The 22,447-nt window shown below is 43.2% G+C and overlaps 1 protein-coding gene across 1 annotated transcript in view; it reads right to left on the minus strand.

The window, feature by feature from the left end:
• LOC111149001 (defective in cullin neddylation 1 domain containing 4) overlaps positions 1–22,447 on the minus strand; it is a 70,296-nt gene that overhangs the window by 42,137 nt on the left and 5,712 nt on the right. The window contains exons 2-3 of the mRNA XM_022505870.1: positions 7,917–7,987; positions 7,699–7,738 (exon numbers count right to left, since the gene is read on the minus strand). Of these exons, the coding sequence (XP_022361578.1) occupies positions 7,699–7,738; positions 7,917–7,987 (111 nt within the window). The remainder of the gene's footprint in view (positions 1–7,698; positions 7,739–7,916; positions 7,988–22,447) is intronic.

Genomic DNA, 22,447 nt, shown 5'->3' on the forward strand with positions numbered 1-22,447 from the left:
AGGAATAGATGAATGGATAAAGAAGATATGGGGTATACATACAGTGGAATATTATTCGGCCATTAAAAAATAATGAAGTCTTGCCATTTGCAACGCAGATGACCTGGAGAGTATTATACTAAGTGAAGTAAGTCAGAAAAAGACAAACACCACATGATTTCACTTATATATGTAGAATCTAAAAAAATTTAAAAAAAATGAAAAAACAAACAAACAGAAACAAGACTCATAAATAACAAAGAAATTGGTGACTGCCAGAGGGGATGTGGGCTGGGCGGATGCGCAAAGTAAGTGAAAGGGATTAAGAGGTACAAACTTCCACTTATAGGTAAGTCACAGGGATGCAAAGTAGAGCACAGGGAGTAGAGTTGATAATATTGTAATAACCTTATAAGGGTGAGTGATGGTAACTACGCTTATCCTGGGGAGCCCCGTGTAACGTATAGAATTGTCAAATCAGTATGTCGTCCACCTGAAAATAATACAACATTGCATGTCAACTACACTTCAATTTAAAAAAAGAAAGGAAGGAAGGAAGAGTGGTCTGTCTTAAACCTCAAAGCTCACTTTCTGCTCCTTGATGTCTATTTATAAAGAGAAGTCGGGGCGCCTAGGTGACACAGTCTGTTAAGCATCAGACTCTTGATTTCAGCTCAGGTCATGACCTCAGGGTCATGAGATGGAGCTCTGCATCTGTTTTAAGATTCTCTCCCTCTCCTCCTGCCCTTCCCTGCCCCCTTCCACTCTGCTCAGTTTCCTTCTCCCTCTTAAAAAAAAAAGTCATTTCCAACCAGTACTGGGGATGGGTTGGTTCTAAGCACCTCATGCGGCAATAACCACCCCTTTACACCAGTGTCTGCGGAACACGGAGGAAAACGCACCATATCCCCTCAGCCCACGAATAATGCACACTGTTTACAATAATGTCTCCACCAACATTCACCAATAAAGGTTAAGCCACTAGCTCCTCTGCTATCTGCTTCCTCGTAGACACACTGGCACAACGTCTAGCTTCGCTGAGGCCTCCTTTTCAAGGGTATCCTATTTTCGGTAAACATACAAACATCTTAAGTTCACTTGTTCAACTTTCTCTTATTTTCTTCCTTATTGCTGAATGTTTTCTGTGAAAAGTTTCACGTTGTGTAAAATGCACTCCTATTTGAGCCCCAATTCGGCATTTTATTCTTTGATTAAAATTTTTATCTTCTTGGGACGCCTGGGTGGCTCAGTTGGTTAAGCGGCTGCCTTCGGCTCAGGTCATGATCCCGGCGTCCTGGGATCGAGTCCCACATCGGGCTCCTTGCTCATCAGGGAGCCTGCTTCTCCCTCTGCCTCTGCCTGCCCTTCTGTCTGCCTGTGCTTGCTCTCTCTCCCTCTCTCTCTCTCTCTGACAAATAAATAAATAAAATCTTTAAAAAAAAAAAAAAAAAATTTTTTATCTTCTAGCTCGGCTTTTGCTTAGATCGCTCTAGTCTAATGACCAGCATAGGCGAGTGGCTACATGGGGCCATCTTTCACCAAGAAACGTCTGTTCACCTTCCCAGTGCCCTCACTGGCTCACTGACCCATTCACCCCGCCCCAGAGGAAAGACGTGTCAAACTCATCCCCCAGTGTAGATACAAAGGGCCATAAAGCATAGCTCCAGAGGTAGAACCCTAGACCCCGTAATGTCAGGGAAAAGTTTCAGGCTACATGAAGCAATTTTTTAATGCTGAGGAAAGCAAGTTTACTTACAATACACTTTGCCACATGAACCAAATCAACAAAATACACAGAGAGCACACAACTCAAGGCTTATGTGCGCCAAACCTGCTTCCCTTCCCCCTACCCCGACAGAGCTCCAGGGAGTCTACCTGAGCAAGGGCAACACCGAGGGTTTGTAAGTGCACACACAAAGGTACATGCTGGCTTGGAGGGCCCCATCTGGTTCACCTGTGCATACACAGCAGCCAATATATACATTACTGAGAACCCTACAGTAGGCTCTCAATAAATAAGCATTCCTAAAACATGTGTAAATCAAATTCTATTTAAAAAGTCAGTACAGGGGCACCTGGGTGGCTCAGTGGGTTAAGCCTCTGCCTTCGGCTCCGGTCATGATCTCAGGGTCCTGGGATCAAACCCTGCACTATGCTCTCTGCTCAGCAGGGAATCTGCTTCCTATCCCCCCCGCGCACCCCCCCACCCCGCCTGCCTCTCTGCCTACTTTTTAACTTTTTCTTTTAAAAAAAATTAAAAAAAAAAAAAAAAAAAAAAAAGTACGTTTCCTCAGTGCCTTTCCAGATATTTAAAATACCAATGAATAGACAGTATATCATCATTTCAGAATTTTTTTTTCCATTTGTCAATAAAATAAGTACTCAACTTTAAGTCGCCTGGCAAGTAAGACTTTTTTTAAACAAAAATATTCGAGAATGTTTTTTTTTTTTTTTTTTTAAGATTTTATTTATTTCTTTGACAAAGAAAGATACAGCAAGAGAGGGAACAGCAGGCTCCCTGCCAAGCAGGGAGCCAGACATGGGGCTTGGTCCCAGGACTCTGGGATCATGACCTGGGCCTAAGGCAGATGCTTAACGACTGAGCCACCCAGATGCCCCAAGAATGTTTGCTTCTTAAAATACCTCTGTAATGTCTTTTTATAATAAAAATTATAATCACTTAAATGAATATTTTATAAATTTTTATTTATTTGTGTCATTAAAATTTGGCTTTACTGACTCAGAATTTATATCACTTAATCCACTTCAATTAAACTTTAAACTAAAAAAACAACTTATAAAAATGTTATGAAATGTTGTCTACTTCAAATAATGGACTATTTTAACCCCCAGAAGTAGCTATGGAAGTACAATCAATGTGACATTATCGATCGAGGCAAAATGTAAAGGCGGACATTTTAAAGAATAACTCTGAAGCATTTTTAAAGTTATCCTCACAAGTCTGAGAGATATTATTACCGTCCCAATTCTACAGATGAGAAAACTGACCTATAGAGTTGAGTACCCAAAAGTTCCTAGATCAATAAGTGCTGAACAAAGAAAAAGCAACTTCCATAGAGGAACTTTAAGAAATCCCAAAATTCACTTGAAATGATCACAGGTACAAGTTTTCATTCTTTGCCAATCATCCAAGAGAAAGCACTGAATGAAAAAGATTTTAAAGATCCATCTTATATCATGAGAAATATTCGGCAGATACACAGGAAAGAAAAGCCTTTTGATAATAATAATAATAAAGAAAGAGGAAGAGGGGGAGAAGAATCTCAACTAACAATCACAAACTCTGACATTCTTTAATATCATCTTGATGTCCTGGCGTTAAGTCTCAGTATTTCTACACTAGATGGACAGTGTGAAATCCACCCTGATGCTGGGGTGTGTGTCTGTGTGTGTGTGTGTGTGTGTGTGTGTGTGTGGTCCTTAAGAAGGCAATAAAAATTGCTTGTATTTTTTACCCAAGGGTTATGACTTGAGTTCAGGTTCACTTATTTTTGATTTAGTATTAAAAGAACTTCGGATCACTAAAGTGGATCCAAAGTGATCTCAGGTACTAAATAGAACAAATGAAATCTTCTATTCACTGTCTATATTTTCAAATAAATCGGGTAGTCGGTGAAGTCTTTTCACATTAAACAATCAGAAATACTGCCAACATCCTTCAGCTTATTTAATAGTTGGTCCCACAAAATCTATTTTAAACAGCAACTCGAGTTCACCTGGATCAGACCAAAGGCTGTTTAATGACTATCCTGCTTGCTGTTTTGAGGATAATTTAGCTAAACTTATTTTTTTTTAAAGATTTTATTTATTTATCTGATAGAGTGCACAAGCACAAGGAGGCAGAGAGGCAGGCAGAGAGAGAGGGGGAAGCAGGCTCCCCACTGAGCAGGGAGCCCAATGTGGGGCTCGATCCCAATACCCTGAGATCATGACCTGAGATGAAGGCAGAGGCTTTACCCACTGAGCCACCCAGGCGCCCCACTTTTTTTTTAAGATTGTAATTATTTGAGAGTGTGTGCACGAGAGGGAGAAGCAGACTCCCCACTGAGTAGAGAGACTGATGCAGGGCTAGATCCCAGGGACACTGAGATTATGACCTGAGCCTAAGGCAGACACTTAACCGACTGAGCCACCCAGGCATCCCTAAACCTGTTATTCTTAATAAACAGTATCTAAGTAGGTGCTCCACTGCCTTTTCTTTTTGAATGTTTTTGTTTTGGGGCCTCAAGAGATCCATAAAATCAGAGAATTTGTCTGACTTTTCCTAACAGCATAAATGCATGTTCTAACACAAAAAAAATCTCACTAATTTTTCGTTTTATTGAGTTTATTATAACCTTGTTTCACTTAATAACATTCAAAGCTCATTCTGCCACTTCAGTACTTTTCATATGGCTGTTTCGCCTCACTTGTCACTGAACAATGTCACAAAGACATAGTGATTTCGGTTGATAAACAGATTACATTTCAAAACACCTTTCTAGTACCTAATATTTTCTTTCATGTCCTTGAACAGATCATTGAACTACTCGCTTGCCTGAGTGAAACTATTTGTGTCTAAATGGGAAACTTTTTCCCTATTTAAGACAAGAAAATTTTGCCGTTCCTTTCTAAATACTGACTTTGGATATCTGTCATCTTTCTCCTCATTCGTTGTTTTTTGTCCCTTCCATTTGGTTTTTCTTATTCATTCCCTATAATCTGGATTTGGGGCTACTTGTCCAAGATGAACTCTGTCTGTCTCTCTTTTTCTTTTTTTGGTGGGAGGAAGACCGAAAGCAGCAAAGGAAAGTGTGAGAAGAGACAGAGCAGGAAGACAACAGCCTCTCTTGGACTTAGGACTGGCTCCTCCATGTACAGTTTCTTATAGAGACTGCTGAGACTATGGCTGAGCCAAAAAGATTCAAAGCAGCATTACGGTGATTAATGTTCTCAGATTTCCAAACATAACAGATTTAATGTCTGATTTTTAAAGCACATTCTGTCAGGTATGGTAATCACAAGTGATGCTATAACCATATGGGGAAATGCTAATGAAATGGGACTATTCGAAGAAATTACTAATGCTAATTGACACTGACGGGCACGTACGAGGTACCAGGCATTGCACCAGCATGTTACATACCAAACAGCACACGTATCCTCTGTCCCCAAGGGTGAGAGAGGAGGCATGAGGCCAGATACATTTTCCACTTTCATTTTCTTAATTATAGTTTCCAGTTTTTAAATTGCCACATTCAGGTTAAATATTTAGACATAAAATTACTATAGTAACAATACTCATTTGAATCTAAAGTTCAGAGTTAACTACATAATGTACAAAATTCAGAACTTAAGAGGTTTTATTACTTCTGCTAAAGAAGAGACAACCTCAAGGCTGTACCAACACAAAATTCAGTTTTCAATCAAAATTGCGTGAACTCAGAAGTTTAAAAAACTCCTCAGAGCCCACCAATGTATCAGTTCAGAATTGGAGAGAAACGTGCTTTACTTCTGAACTATTAAAACTGGCCCTGAAAATTTTATTTCAGCATAATTGAGAGCAGCCGAGTCAAAGAGACTTAAATGTGTATCAGTAGGAGGCTGCAGAAACATTATGATAGATCCACGAACTTTAAAAATGCAGAGACATGAAAATATAAAGCAGATGCTTTATAAATGTGCTACTAGAAAAAGATCAAGATACACTGAGTGACAAACACAAGAGGCACATATAAATATATACTGTTAGGGGGGATACCATCATCATTGGGGAGACAAACAAGAATCTAAGAGTTACCCCTAGAGAGTCAAATGCAGACTGCTAACAGGGGATGACAGCTGGGGTAATAAAATGGAAAAGAAACTTTCATTTTTTTAGTTTATACCTTTTCGACATTTCTTTTAAAACCACGTGCACACGTTGTTTTCAAAATGTATTAAGCAAATTGCTTTTGATTGCCCTTGAGTTGATTTACTGACACAGAAAGATCAGGTGAAGAGAGCCTCTGTGGCCTGGCCTTCTAGAACACTCCTAGCACAGACTCTGCCCCCCACCCTCACCCCCCACCCCCCACCACCTCTCTCACTCCTTGCCCTGGAAGGAGGAGTGTCTGATCTAATTAGTGGTCCAGGGAGAAAGAGCTGAGCAGAGGGGCCCAGCCCCTTCTGAACTCCCTTTCACACTGGTCTGCTGCCAGAAGCTCACACTCCTCCGCTGTCATAACCGGCGGGCCGGAGGGGGCACAGCAGGTGCGCCGGCCTGGGCTCATCTGGCTGTGGCGGTGACTGGGCGTCAGGCTATCTCACTCAGGTGAAACACAGAAAAGCCTCCGCCTTCTCGCTGCACACCAGAGCTGTGTTCTCCAACAAAACTGTTACTTCAATCTCCATCTTACACCTAATTTTCAACTGGTTTTAACCAACCTGGAGGAGAAGGTAGGAGAGTTCTAAATCCCCAAACCTCCAAGATATACCATTAAATGAAAAGAAAAGCAAGATGCTGTGTAATATGTACATTATGATCTTAGAGATGCTGAATTTTTAAAGTACTATAAAAGTATATGCATACATAAAATTGTCTGAAAGAACACATATTAAACGGCATAATGGGGGAAGGCTGGACTGGGAGACGAGGACTGTCACTTTTTATTCCATTCGCTTTTGTGCTGTTCAAAATTCACCAACAAGCCTGTACTCCATGGTCATTTTCAAAAACTTTAAATACATTTTAATGATTTTTGCTGGGAGATGTAGTAACCACAGATCAAGTCCAAGTTTCTGAACCTTCAGATTAGCAACAGTTTGGGGAAGTGGTTCTCAAAGGGCGGTCTTCTGACCAGCTGCACCAGCATCATCTGAGACCTTGTTAGAAATGCACACTCTAGGGGCGCCTGGGTGGCTCAGTGGGTTAAAGCCTCTGCCTTCGGCTCGGGTTATGATCCCAGGGTCCTGAGATCGAGCCCCGCATGGGGCTCTCTGCTCAGCGGGGAGCCTGCTTCCTCCTCTCTCTGCCTGCCTCTCTGGCTGCTTGTGATCTCTGTCAAATAAATAAATAAAATCTTAAAAAAAAGAAAGAAAGAAAGAAAGAAAGAAAGAAAGAAAGAAAGAAAGAAAGAAAGAAAGAAAGAAATGCACGCTCTGGGGCCCCAGCCCCAGTCTACAGAATCAGAAACTCTGGGGGAGGAGATTAGCAATCTGTTTTAACACGCCCTCCCTAGAGGGCTATAAGCTAGCTAAAGTTTAAGAACTACAGGTCTAGAGAACTGTTTGTAATTATTAATTTCCATTTTCCAATTCATAAATCCTCAAGACCTATACAACACATACATCCAACACTCTACTCATCTATCAAATGATCGGTCATCTCCATTCAATAACCATTTGTGGGATACTTTTCGAACCGCATCACCGTAGTAAGTTTTTAATATAAACTAAAATACTTGAGTAAAGAAACAGTACTGTGAAGCCACTAGGGAGGATTCCCAGCCCCTTTAAAGGGACTGAATTACTCTGACAGAAGCCAGAGCCCCACAACAGATGCGCTGCTGGGAGGGAGCTAGAACATGGCTTCCCCTCAGACACCCTGAGAAACATCTCAACCAAGTAACAGCTTGTTGGTGTATTACAACACACAGCATTCTCGGCTCGTCCTTCTCCTTCATAACTTTATATTACAAGGCTTATTTAAAATTAAGTAGTGTAAGCATTTACAGATACCTGTTGGGTGATCGTCTTGGCCAACGTCTTCTGTTAGATTCTGCAAGAAATATGTTCACTATTACCGAGAAATCACACACCACACAGCAAGTATGAAAATTCATAAACATTTTCATAAACAGCCAGTATCTTCATAATCTTCTCTAAATTTTTACCAAATACACGTAAAACAACTACTTTAAACAGCTGGTAGTTTTGTCTTTAAGAGGTTGACTTACTAGCTTATTAAGGGTGTGGTAGATCTTATGAATATTTGCCAGTGTTGAGAGATGAGGGTTCAGCTGGAAGTCTTTAAAAGAAAAAGAAGAAAATTCAGTGTCATTTATTTCCCAGGCTGCCAAAACAGTGTAAAAGAAGAAAACTCAGAAGTGAAGAAAAACAAATGTTTGGATACCACTGAATGGTATTCTCCATTAATTTGATACTTATTAAATAAAATACAACATGCAACTACTGACCTATCTCTTAGAAATAGAGTCTGGCAATAAAGTCAAATTCCCAACCGAATGTTTAAGTTCATGAAATTTTCATGTGAACAGTAAGGAAAAACAAAAATCCCTCAGTAGTTGTAAAATCCTACCAGCAATGAACCTGAATGTAAGAGAAAAATGTCAATAATGTTAGCGAATTAAAGTCACACAAATAGAAGATCTCAGAAGAAACATGTTCACTTTCTCTTTCTCTTTCCTTTTCCCTTTCTCTTCCCCGGAATTACTAATACAGTATCAAAGCAAGCTCCTGGACAGGAAAGTACAGAAAAGCATCTCAACCATTTGGCATTTCTTGCAATATATTTATTTTGTTGGCTCTTATACAAGAGAGAGCAAAAATGGAACCTAAGTCCCTCCCCTACCATCAAACGAACACAGACAAATCAAAGGACTCCACTGCAAGCTGAGGCCAGGAGCCCAGAGCCCAGGGATGGAGCCTACAGTTACTTGCACTGCAAGATTAAAAAATGCCACAAACCCAGGAACGCAGAAGCAGAAATCATGCTCATAAACCTGTCCAAATCCAAGAACGTTATCCCCCATCGTCTCTAATAATTTCAGGATCACATGCTCAATCATATCCCCATCTTAGAATCCCACACAACATAAAACGTTCAACTGTTAGGCTTTTGAATCTCTAAGTTCAAATGTTTCTTGTCGCTTGCACACATATGAGGCTACATAAATATAAGTTAAAAGTCTACAAACCATTTTATATTTGAATAAACATCAAAGAGTATTTTCATAAAATATCAAGATTTATACTAGTTCCTTTACCATCAGAAAAGTTAGTCTGAAAGTAACCTTGAAAAGATACTGTAACTCCCCCAAGTTAGGCCATTCTGATAAAAAAGGGGGGAAAAAATCGCCTTTCACTGGAACAATTTCTTTGGGACATGTATTAGATGCAAAGAAAAGACCAAAGAGCAGACACTACAAGTTGTCTGTGCTGGGCTGGACTCTGGGCTGCTGCTCGGAGGCTGGAAAGCAAGCGGACTTCCCTGCCAGTATTTAGAAAGCTTTACTTTCTTTTCAAAATTGTGCCAGGAATCCAGGTCTGGGCAGGCCAGTAGAGCAGAGCCCCTGGCATTCACAAGTCACTGTCAGGAGCAGCAGGCACGTACGTACACACACACACACACACAGGTGTGCTGCTGGACCCACCTGGTGGCAGTGATGGCCAGAGGCTCTGCTCACAGCCATCAAGAACTGCCCAACTAACCAGATTTTTTGGCTGAGAGACAACCAGAGCAGGGCCTCAGACCCTAAACGGGCTTGACTAAAGGCAAGTGTTACTTGTTTAGCATCTGAATGCTTCAGCCATACTTAAGGTAAATGATGACATAATGTGGCCCAGAATCATGATTTTCCATCTTAATCAGTGCAGTTGCACAGAAAACGTTTAGGAAAGCATTTGGAGTATGTGAACATATGTGTGTGCGTTTATTTACTTATGCGTATATTTAGTAAACATTGATGGGGTCTCTAAAGCTAGGAGCAACCGTGCTCTCTGATCCACAAGAGGCTTTGGGGGGCCTGAACACAAAGAGCCCCACTCTTTAATGTGACTGACCCACATTATCACCACACCATAACCTCCCCTTCTTCGTACTCTCTGTTTCAAAATCAGAAGACAAATGATACACTCCATCATCATCTCTGCATTAAATCCTGAAATAAACTCCTGCCCACCCCCCCCCCCCCAAAAACTAAAATCTGAAGAAATTTAAGGATCTAGATTAGATTCTCTCTTCACTGAAGCCACACCGGGGTGGGGGGTGTCACAGAATAAGGGGCTTGCCAAAGATCATTCAAGCACCCAGGTTTCCAGATGCCCCACCCCCATGCTATACTTTTTCACCACTCTGATGTTAATTCAACTGTTGAAATTCACATAAAAGAATCTAAATGAGGGACCCCTGGGTGGCTCAGTTGGTTAAACATTTGACTCTGGATCTCTGCTCAGGTCATGGTCTCAGGGTTAAGAGATCAAGCCTGGCATCAGGCTGGGTGTGAAGCCTGCTTAAGATTCTCTCTCTTGGGGCACCTGGGTGGCTCAGTTATTAAGTGTCTGCCTTTGGCTCAGGTCATGATCCCAGGGTCCTGGGATCGAGCCCTCTATCAGGCTCCTTGCTCCGTGGGAAGCCTGCTTCTCCTCCCATTCCCCCTGCTTGTGTTCCTGCTCTTGCTATCTCTCTCTGTGAAACAAATAAATAAAATCTGAAAAAAAAACAAAAACAAAAACAAAAAAAGAAACACCAAAAAACCAAACTCCTCCCTCTCCCTCTGTTCCCCCCCTTAAAAAAAAAACAAAAAAAAACTGAATGAATTAAAATTTCTAAATCCTTCTACACACACACACAGAGTCCTGTACTAAAAATCACAGCCAAAATACCACTTCGATTTACGACCTCTCTGTGAAGACCAAAAGCTGATGTGAATCTCAGGTCTACCAGTTATTTAACCTAAATCTCACCGCTCTTATCTATAAAATGAGATTATGATTCCTAGATATGGCAGACATCCATTATAATGCCTAGACCATATTAAGTGTCCAATAAAAGAGACCAATTATCACTACATTCGCTAACATCATTTTCCATATCACACCGCTATCTAAAATGGTCCCTAATTTCCATTGGTCCAAGTCAAGCCCCAAAACCCCAACTCCCAAGTTGGGGCCACTTCTGTGATTGAGGCATGTGGCCTGGTACGTCTTTACAGCCTATGATGGCATTTCTATATTCATACGCCATCAACCGGTGTCCATGATGACAGTCAAAGATAACCTTGATATAGTGGAAAAAAAAGACCATTTAAGACTAGGTTCTACATATGAACTTTCAGTTCACAGGCAATGTGGCTAAAAGGTTTATTTCGCAAATCATACAATACAGTCAGGGATTCTCCATTTCCACATCCACTGTCCTCATCACCTCATCACTGCATCACCAAAAGGAAAAAGAAAGCAGCAACACGTATACTTTCTCTTTAGCTTCACCAAGGAAAGAAGCAGCTAAGGAGGAAACACAAATTCAGAGAAAAAAAGACCAAAATGCCATTAAAAGATAAATCCACAAAAGTTAACACATATTGAATTTATGGTTCATCTGTTTAGTGCTCAGGGCAAGTAACAGACCTTGAAATCTAAAATAGATTTCACATCCTTAAGGAATAGATATTAAGGGTAAAAATCAAATGCTTTCCAGAGAACGTATTTAGGAAAGCACTAACTGATTCATAAAAATTTTCTTCTGCTCATATTTCAGTTCCAAAGGATAAATGCTAGGTTAAGTCACCTTTATTCCATGATCAAATGACTCTCCACAGTAAAGCACTGACTGGGTTTCACTCTCCTCTACGACATGCAAACCCTATTATCCTGTATTAAAAGCCAAACCTGGCTGTGCAAAAAAGGCATAGTCTGCTTAATAAACAGCATGCCTAAATGATCTGGTATTCTTACAACCATCAACAGAGGATGACTGGGATAAAGCTTCCTGCGTTTTTGTTTGTTGTTTTGTAATTACCATTTGCTGTGACCTATATATGATAAAAGAAAAAAATGAGTAACAAGTGGGGGAGGAGGCAGGGGAAGGGGTCAAAGTCCATGTCCCCAACCTACCCTAGGTATAGAGTACCACGATAAAACAGGCCCAAACATTAGGAAGGAAACAATTATGTAACTTCAGACAATGACTATCAACCAAAAGAATCAAATTTTAAAAATTAACAGTCCTAATAGGAGTTTGTTTCCAGAAGGTCAGAAACAATTTCAACTCTTAAAAATCAAATCCTTCCCTCATACCATAGTCACTTGTCAAAGACAGCAGGGAAATGATCTCAATTACAATAGCAACAAAAAGCAGTCATACATACAAGAATAAACAAATATGGAACATACAAATGAAAAAACCATGAAAGTTCACTGAAACACACAAATGTGAGATATCAGAGATATTACACTACTGGAATGCAAACACTCAGTATTATAAAGCAATCACTTTCCCTTTGCACTAAACTACAAATTAAATGCAATCAAATTCCTACTCTTCCTGCCTTCCAGATCTCCACCCCAAAAGAGGTGGAGAAAAGGAAGGGAGTCAGGCAGATTGATTCTAAAGTTCATCTGAAAGAATAAACACGTTGGCCTTGCCAAGAAATTGTTGAAAAGGAAGAATGAGGAAGAACGTGCCCTATCAGATAGCAATACACAGTATAAAGCAGAAGTTGGTCAATTCTTTGTAGAGGGCCAGATCGTAAACATTTTTAGCTCTGTGGGCCATGCCATCTCTGTTGCAACTGCTGGTGCCATTAGAGCGCAAAGCAGCCATAAACAACACATAAACAAATGAGGGCAGCTGTGTTCCAATAAAACTTTATTTATAAAATCTAAGTAGTAGGCCAAATTTGGCCCGTGGGCCGTAATTTGCCAATGCTGGGTATAAAGGCACAATAATTACACCACAATGGTACATGTGCGAGGAGATAAATCAATGGAAGAGCGCTGATAAACATATGTACATCTGTGTAAACACACATATGTAATTAATATACAATAAAATGACACTCAAATCAATGAGGAAGAGAGAATCAGTAAAGAGAGGGGCAAATAGCTAGCATATGGAACAGACTACAATTAATTCCAACCTCACCCAAAAGTTACAGATGGAAGGGGAAGGTGTTCGAGGCGAAAGAAAATCCCTTCTCTTGGGTTCGGGGCCCTGCACGCTCTGCCTCTGCCCGTCTCTCCGATCTCATCTCCCACCCGTCCTCCTCTGGCTTATTCACCTCAGCAGCGTGAGCTTCCCGCTGTTCTGTGAATATTCCGAGCACACTCCAATCTCAGGGCCTTCACTCGTGCTTTGCCTCGAGCCTTCTGCTCTCTGAAGAGAATACGGCTGCCCTTACATTTCACGGGGCTGCACCACCAGGTGCCTTCTTATACAACCTCACCGGACCAACAAATAGGACCCCTTCTTCGATCTTTATCACTTTCCCATACGTTCCTTTCCTTTTTCTTTTCTTTGTATCACAGCTTTGTCATCTTCTGCCCCCTTTAAAGGGTAAGCTTCATGGAAGCCAGGACTTGGTCTTGCCCACTACTGCATCCCTAGTACCTAAAACGATACCTGGCACATAACAGGCACTCAATAAATACTCAATGAATGAATGCAGATCAAAGGCACCAAATGTTAATTTCAGTACGTTCAGGGCATTTCAAGGGCATCCACACCATTAGACCTTCAGATGTGAGAAGCAGCATGGTAAAAGACGAAACTCATAAAGAAGGCCAAGGTCAGAACATGAAAAATCTGTGAACCCTGCTTACCAGTCTAGATTTACTCTCTCAAGGCCCAGTCTCCACCTGGGCCACCTGGGGGTATGCCCCCAGACAGACATGGCACATTCAAGCAGCATCAAACCTACTCAGGAGTAATTCACCTGAAACAGTGTTACATGGACACAAAGGAGTACGGCACAAGACTTCGAGGAGATGTCACCACACTGAGCTCTGCTGCCGGGATCCTGGGGACGCTGAAGTCACTGAACCTCTGCCAGAGCAGAATGTCAGCGGAGAACTCTGAGGAGCACTGCTGTGGGTCCAGGTGCTGCAGTGTTCAATTTGGGAACTGTCTAGAAGGATCACTTGGCAGCAAATGCGTGGCACGGACGGTGGGTGGCCTGGCTTCAGAATGGCCCCTCACAAAGACCACCGGAAGTGACTGAGGCGAGGAAGGATTAGGGCCTGATTTGAGATGGGGCAGGACCAGTGGAGAGGAGCAACACTGAGTACAGTGGGGCCTCCCCATACCCGCAGGGAACTCACACAAATTCGACCTCATTCACTTGGCCAAAAAAAAAAGGAAAAAGAAAAAAGAAAAACCAAAAGAAAGGAGGAAGAGAGAAGAAAAGAAACTTCACTTGTCCCATAACCGCTGTCCATTCTACTGAATGAGCCGGAGACAGGCACACAGATCCCATAGCTGCTCGGTCAGTCCGTTCCCACGTGCTAGTCACATTTTGTGACTCTCACAACACTGGATGAGTCTAGTATTTAAAAATGTATTTTCCATAAAACATGTTCCCTAAATGCAAGCCAGCTGCTTCAACTGGTGCTCCGCTGAAGAGCCAGAGATCTGTTCCAGCGCCGGAGGAAAGAACCAGCCGTGCTGGGCTGATCTCAGGGAACCTCCAGCGGGGCACCTTCTGAAAGCATTTCCAAGGGACGTTTTTAATACAGGGGGTTTTGACCTTACTCAGGGAATCAGAACTATCGTCCAGATAAAATGTGATCGCACTATCGGGAAAAACCACTATGACTGCATTCAGGAGACGGCACGGAGGAGTTCAGTGTTTCGTGTCCATCTGTCCAATTCTCCCTTTACTGGCTCAGGCAGGATCGCACAGCTGGCTGTGGCCAAGCGGGGAGTGATTCACAGATCTACGAATTCCCAATTCGGAGCCCATTCCTCCATTCTAGCTTATTTCTAATCAGAGCGAGAACGGATCAATCTCCAGGGTCCGTTAAAGGAAAAAAAAGCAACACTCTCTCCCACTCGAAGTTGTTAAAAATCAAGTACACAAACTTAGACTAACATTTTCTTAAAAGTTACTAAAACTGGCTAAATCTAAAACAACTTACCAACTTTTTTTTGTTGTTTATTTTAGTGGGGGCAGACGGAGATGGAGAACTTAAGCAGACTCCACACCGAGCTCCACAGGGGCCTTGATCCCACGACCCTGAGATCAGGACCTTGGCCCAAGCAAGAGCCAGACACTCAACCAACCGCGCCACGCAGGGGTCCCCACCACCTTTCTTTAAAGAGAAGAGATGGGCAGACAAGATACCACCAACACCACCAATGTTATTTGACTTCAGGTACACCTCTTTCTTCTCAGCACTAACAATCAATAAAAGTATTTCATTATTTTTCTAAAGATTTTATTTATCTTAGAGAAAGAGAGAGCACACGCATGCCTGCAGGGGAAGAAGAGGAGCGAGCGGGACAAGCCTGACATGCGGCTCCATCCCAGGACCTTGAGATCATGACCTGAGTCGAAATCAAGAGTCAGACGCCTAACCGACTGAGCCATACAGGTGCCCCTAAAAATATTTTATTATTAGCTAGACTCTAGTTGGCCCATCAGTGGGCCATGCGCCCAGGTATAAAGGATTTTAATGCAGCACTGTGCACAGGTATGTGCTTAATAAATGCTTCTGGATGACAATGAAAATGATGAACTAAAGCAGTAAAGGCTCTTGGGGAGGGAAGGGGCAGAATAATGACCATGTTAATGACAAAGAAGTGAGACAAAAATCAGACAAAAAGTAAAGGTTATCAAAATCAGCATTGGTCCTGAATGTCTCTCAGACAGAACCAGAACATGAGCAAGCAGAGCCCGGCCTCTCTAACTGGGGTACGGAATGCTCAGGGGCTCTCTAAGTTACAGGTTATATGGCCCGTTCTCCTGAAATGTCAATTTTACTCAGTGATAAGGAAAAAGAAAAATACTCTGTTGTCAAAGTCAAGGGTGTATGGTAGCTGAAATGTATTCTTTAGGTTTGCCTTGTCTCCTTCCTTCTAGAAGCAGGAGCCCTCTTTCCTGTGGGCTTCAGACAGAATGAGAACGCCAGCGATGCCAAGAAGAGACCCCTACCAACCTATGAAGAGAACACGTAACAATGTCTGATTTCAGTCAACAAGATTTCAGATTTGTTACTGCAGCATAAAAGAAAAAAAAAAAAAAAAACCCTAAGTCTTCAACAAGTCCTTACAAGGCCCTACATGATCTGACCTAAGTCATCTCATTCCATTATCCTTGCTCACTCCATTCCAGCCACTCTCTTCCTTGAAGACTCACGTGAATTCCTACCTCAGGGCCTTTGCATTTAATCTGCCCTCCGCGTCGATGACTCCCGGTGTTCACAAAGCCTCGCAGCTGACTGCACCACCTATTCAAATGTCACTTCAGCAGAGAGGTCTCTCCCGACTCCCTATCAAAAGCAGCATCTCCTCCCCCCACCAGCTTTAGATTTATTTCTCTACGTTTGTGTGCTAGATTTGTGGGTCCGCTTCATCCGACATGCCCCTCTTTGCTAGGAAGTAGGAATCTCTTTATAAAATGCCTAACAGCGCCTGCCTCATAGGGATACCGCGAGGCCGGAATGAGTCAATGATGTGATGGGCTTAGAACAGTGGCCGGCGTGAGGTAGGCACTACCCGGGATGCACTATCGGCCCAGCGCCCTCTTCCCCACAGCCCAAACCAAGCCTGCTAGTGAAGCCTCTTTCAAACTAATCCAGCAGCTGCCCACAGAGAATCACCTGGGAAGCTGGAAAAATCGGCCAGGGCCCCCATCCAGATGGAAGTGGGGTCACTGATTTTTCAGCAGCCCAGATGATTCTAATAGGCAGCGAGAGAAGGGAGCTCTAGCCCCACTCTTGACTCGGTCCCCAGCCTGCAGGCAGCCAACCCGCCAACGGGACAAGCTCCGCACGCTACAGACCAGAATCTAACTCAGTCATTGGTACCCCACCAGCGCACTGAAAAGAACCAGAGCGAGATCCAGGGAAAAGATGACGAAACTGAAAAGCCAGGTGAAAATGAGAAACCAAGTAGCAGCGGGAAGATATTAGCATCTCTCTCCTCATCAATAAATATTTGCCACTTTACAAGGCACAAAAGCCAGAAGGTGAGGCATGGCAAGGGGAACCTGGATAAGGGGTGGGAGACAGGTCATTGTGGGTGGCTCAGCATTTTCACGGAACGCTCCAAAATGAAAGCCATCCAAGCATACCACGGCTGGCTTTTTCCTTGGGGCTCTCCCAGGACCCATAAAAGAGGCTGCGAGGAGAAGCCATCCGGCACAGAGAGGCGGCGTGCCACCTAGCTGCGTCATCCACTCCGTGGCCTGTGCCTGCCAGTGCCATCTCAAAGGAGCCGGCCACTTCAGGACACCCTGCGTGGCTGCACTCCAAGTGTGACAAGGTACAAGGGGCCCTAGATTCATTCCCTGTGCCCCGCCTCACCCACTGAGGAACACAGATCCACTCGACAGTTCAGAGGAAAAATCATCCTTTAATCTCACTGATGTGACAAGAGTTCTGCTGCTCTGGCGTCAGAAAGGCCTGAGCTAGAGTCTCAGCTCCGTGACATTCCAGCTGAGTGACCCTGCCCGTGACCCAGTCTCACTGTGCCTCAGTGTCCCCATCTGTACAGCTGCTCTAAAGGGCCCCTTTGCACAAGGCTTCTGCAACAGTGAAACGAGATGGTGCCTAAGAAGCACGAGCAGAGCACAGGCCCGTCCCATGCGCCCATAAGGTGCACTGTTTTACTCCCATTATTATCAGAACGTAAAAGAGACTAAGACACACTGAAGCCAGATCAGAAAGTAAAGACAAGGCAGAAGGGATGACAAGGTGACGGGTCATTAAAAGTATGACATCAACAGCCAGCTGCCTGGACTTGAATGTACAACCATCTTCTTCAGCTTCCTGTTTAATTAAGAACAAGTAATCTGTGGTCAAATTTTGGGAATGGCATTTGAAGAAAGGGATATTAAAGCAGAAAAGGACTTAATCTCAACTACAGAAAAAAAAGAGAAAAAAATAATTTCAAAGATATTATATGAAAACACATTAGTAGTTCTACTAAAAGGTAAGGGGTTTGGGTTTTGTTTTTGGCTTTTTTTGGTTAAGGTTAATTTACTTATTTGAGAGAGAGCATACCAAGAGGGGAGAGTGGCAGAGGGCAAGGGGAAGAAAATCTTAAGCAGACTCCTGGTGAGCACAAAGCTCAATGTGGGGTTCGATCCCACGACCCTGAGATCACCACCTGAGCCAAAACCAAGAGTCAGACACTTAACCAATGCGCCACTCAGACACCCCTAAAAGGTAAATTTTATGTTTTGTAGCTTTTCTGCAATGTTGTCCGGTATCTTCTATATTTAAAAATACTACAAAAAGTGTACTTAAAAAGTAGTTAACACAGGTCTGTTTAAAATTAAGACCCAAGAAGACTAAAATGCCAACATCACTAGTGAGTTAAGGAATGCAAGACTTCTCTTTGCCATGATCAGTTCCCCAGTTAGAATCAGTTTTTAAAGCCTACTGTCATTGAGGGGAAGATGACAGAAACTAGGGGACAGGAAGGATGGGAAAGAAGGAATTCCTCCTACATCCTGATGCTACTGGGGCCCATTCTAACAACAAAAGAACCAAAAGCAAAATGGAGATGACCACATCTGCTGGCTCTGCTATCAACATTCATAGGCCAAAGACAAAAATAGAATGTTGAGTTCACTGGCACTGGTGGGGCCCCTAGACCCTGGAGTCAGAATGCCCGAGTTAGAATCTCAATTCACCACTTAGAAGCTGTGTGACCTTGAGAAGATTAATTAACCTTTCTGCACCTCAACTTCCTCATCTGTAAAATGGGCATACTAACAGTACACAATCTGCTTCTGTGGGTTGTTGTGAGAACTGAAGGTATTAACAAAGGCAAAGCAGCTGGAACAGCCCAACAATAATCACCAAACATGTGTCAGCCCCTCCCCACTCCCCCTTGTTCCTCCACACTCCCTGCGCCCTGCCTTATGGCTTTTCTCCTCTCCTCTCTCTGGTCCCTCTTCTCAGCCTTTCACTACCGGGTTCCTGCTCACCCTCCACCTTATCCCCTTTCACCCCAGCCTACCAACAGCCCCTTCTCCAGCCCCAGTTCTCAGTACTTTGACCCTTGCTGTCTCTTCTCCTGGGAAAGCACCCTCCCCCTCCCCCACCGCGGGGGGTAGGGGGGTGGGCACACACAAAACTCTTTCCTGGGGGGGGGGGAACACTTCAGAAGCGAAACCCACATGATAAATGCTAACCCTTCCATGAAGTCTAATTTTAATGACTTCCCGTTTGTTTCCAAAGCACTCTGGGCAACCCAACCAACCTAGCTGCCATCGTGCCATACTTAAGCTGTCCATTACTTCTCTGCCTGCACTGCTAAAGCCGCCAGAAGAAGCTCTTTGGACACGGGGCCCCAACCCCGAACCCCCAGTCACGTGTGTTACGGCACTGCCTGGCAACAAGAAACCCTCAAATGTTTGGTGAATGACTAAGTGAGGGAATGCCTCATTTGGTTCTTTCTGATAACCTCTCTTCCTCTCCAGGGTCTCCTTTTAAAGCCTAACGAGGACAGCGTCATTACACAGCAATCATTAGCAACTAAAACAGAAGAGAGCCAAGCACTTCTCTAAACTGTGGGGGTTTTTTTTCTCATTTAATCCTTGGGATCACTCTGATTTCGCCTCCTACCTCCTCCTCTCTGCCCAGCTCCCCACTCCACTCCAAGTCCACCAGCCTCTATGGAATTCCTACCACAGGTCTGCTCCTTCCCCAGAGCCCCTGCTTTCCTCTTCCCGCCGCCTGGAATGCCCCTCACTCCCACCAGTGACCCTGCTATTAAAAACTACAACATCCTGGGGCGCCTGGGTGCCTCAGTGGATTAAAGCCTCTGCCTTCGGCTCAGGTCATGATCCCAGGATCCTGGGATCGAGCCCCGCATCGGGCTCTCTGCTCGGCAGGGAGCTTGCTTCCTCCTCTCTCTCTCTCTGCCTGCCTCTCTGCCTACTTGTGATCTCTATCTGTCAAATAAAATAAAATCTAAAAAAAAAAACAAAACTACAACATCCTCCACTCCTCTCCCTTCCGTGCTCATGCACCTGTGTGCCCCACCCCCTGCTTTATCCTTCTCTACAGAACTTCCAACCGTCCACCACACTGTATGGTTTACGGGCTTACAGGCTCCCTCCCCTAAGCCAGATTGAGAACTTCACAAGAGGCAAGAACAGGGCCTGGTACATGGTAGATAATCAGTAAGCAGTGTAGACCGAACATCTCCATACTCTGTGGTAGGTACGTACATTTTAGGCGTGAGGACGCAGGTGTGCGTGCATAGGAGCTGATGAGTAACTCACCTGCGGTCACACAGCTAAGACATAACAGAGCAAGGATGTGAATCCAGGCAATTTGACTCGAGGGCCAACTCTGAACTATTAACTGTCTTCCCAACCTGACCCAGATAATAGTTAAAAGGCATCATCACATTCAGGGAGCAAATGCTAGCCGTCTGTGTCTTTGGGTGGTACAGAACAGCCATCCACTGGAAAACTTGAAAAGGACGAGTAACTTCACTCTAGACAGTTCCATGTGGTAAAGCACTACCGGATTTATAATTTATACTGCACTGACAATTTTTCTCTAGACTTAATAGTTCAGGAAAAAAAAAAAAAGGAGGAGAGATTTATCACACCTTTTTATACTGTAATATCCCGATGAACAGCAAGATGACAAATCATCAACTAACATGAAGGTGGCTTCCGATGACATATACGAAAAGCCAAAAGTTGTGGTAGGAGATGGAGAAGTACAGACTGCAAGGGAACACAGGGGAACCTTTGTGGGGGTCAAGAAAACATTCTGGACCTTAATTTTAGTAGCGGTTATGCCGGTATAGATATTTATCAAAATTCATCAAGCTGTACACTTAAAATAGGTACAATTTTATAGTATGTCTAGGATACTCAGTAAATACTAAAAAGCAATCAAGACTATCAGATAGAGTTCTACCCAAAAAAAGGCACAAAGAACATTTCCAGGCTAATACTCCCAAATTAGATCCAAAAAGACACACCAGAAGTTAGACATTATTAGCTCCTGAGCATCACACCTCTCTCTCTCTCTCTCTCTCTCTCTCTCTCTCTTTTTTTAAGGACAAAGAGGTGATTGGAAAAAGACAAGCAGTGAAGAGCTCCGTATAATGAGATCCAGCAGGGCGGCTGATGTGCAGCTCAGAGCCTGACTGACCATTGGCAAAGGCGGCGCCCACAACGGACATTGACTGTGTGCTCCTTCAGTCCTTTGGGTAACCTCAGATCAGGACCCTAGGACCCTGAACAGAGAGTCCAGTCGGGGTAGTAAGGCACATCGCTGCCCGTCTCTTCCAGGGCCTCTGCCACATCTTGACCAGTGACAGGTACGGATGTTCAGTCTGTCAGGATTCTGAGTTTCGAGCATCAGAAACCAACCAGCTAATAGAACAGGACCGTGATTTCTTTTTTTAAAGAGCCATTGGTTAGTTCACAGAAGGCCTAGGAAATCTTCGGATTCACACTCTGGTGGGCGTGTCTGAGCAGCCTGGCCTGCAAAGGTAGGAATTTCCCAATCAGGGAAAGAGCCAGGGCCCTTAAGACGGAGGACGCCCACCACGAACAGAAATGGATGACACGCCATCTTTGGGAATACTAGTGATAGCAAGTAATAAAAGGTTTTCAAAAAATATTTACAAGAAAAAAATTCCTCAAAGAGGGAACTTAAAGGAATCATAACCACAGGTAATGCTACTTGGGGAGGGTGGGAGTCTTTTTCATATCATTTAGTGTTGTACTCAGTCTATTAGTTTCAAAAACTATAAGCCTACCTTCCTAAATTGAAAATGACTCATTAAGAGTGTTTTCTAATTAAGAGAAAATTCAAATCCAGAGTAGCAAATACTTTGTCTGCTAGAATAAAGGACACAAGAGAAAAAAAGTCCTTAGCTCTGAAACAGGGATGTGATAATCGCTAAAATATATGATTCTCCTTAAAATGCATTTCAATATCTTTTTCTACTTAAAGCATATATTTATTTATTTTTTTAAGATTTTATTTATTTATTTGACAGACAGAGATCACAAGTAGGCAGAGAGGCAGGCAGACAGAGAGAGAGAGGAGGAAGCAGGCTTCCTGCTAAGCAGAGAGCCTGTTGTGGGGCTCGATCCCAGGACCCTGGGATCATGACCTGAGCTGAAGGCAGAGGCTTTAACCCACTGAGCCACCCAGGCACCCCAGAGCATATTTTTTAAATGTATGTTCTGCTTAAAAGAATAATTCTCAAGAGGTACTTCTCCTAACCCCAATCTCAGAATAAGAAAAAAGAACAAGCTATGAGAAGCTATTAACACTAATTCAAGATGACCAACTATAGAAAGATATCTGCGTCAATATCAGATAATCAGAAAATCCACCTCCAACTAACAAAGTTTATTTTCTAAATGAAGAAAGCCTTCCAGTGATCTCAATGTGTAGTTAACATGAAATAAACCCTACGGACCAGAATCTGGCCATAAAACAAAAAGACAGGGAACGTCAGACCTGCCAAGCCCTGCCTTAGCCTTCTCTACACAAGACTTACACACCAGATCCAAAATGGAAGCACGCATTTTCACAC

This window comes from Enhydra lutris, unplaced genomic scaffold, assembly GCF_002288905.1.
Source record: "Enhydra lutris kenyoni isolate GAN:26980312 unplaced genomic scaffold, ASM228890v2 scaffoldscaffold21, whole genome shotgun sequence".
Classification (NCBI taxonomy): Eukaryota; Metazoa; Chordata; class Mammalia; order Carnivora; family Mustelidae; genus Enhydra; species Enhydra lutris.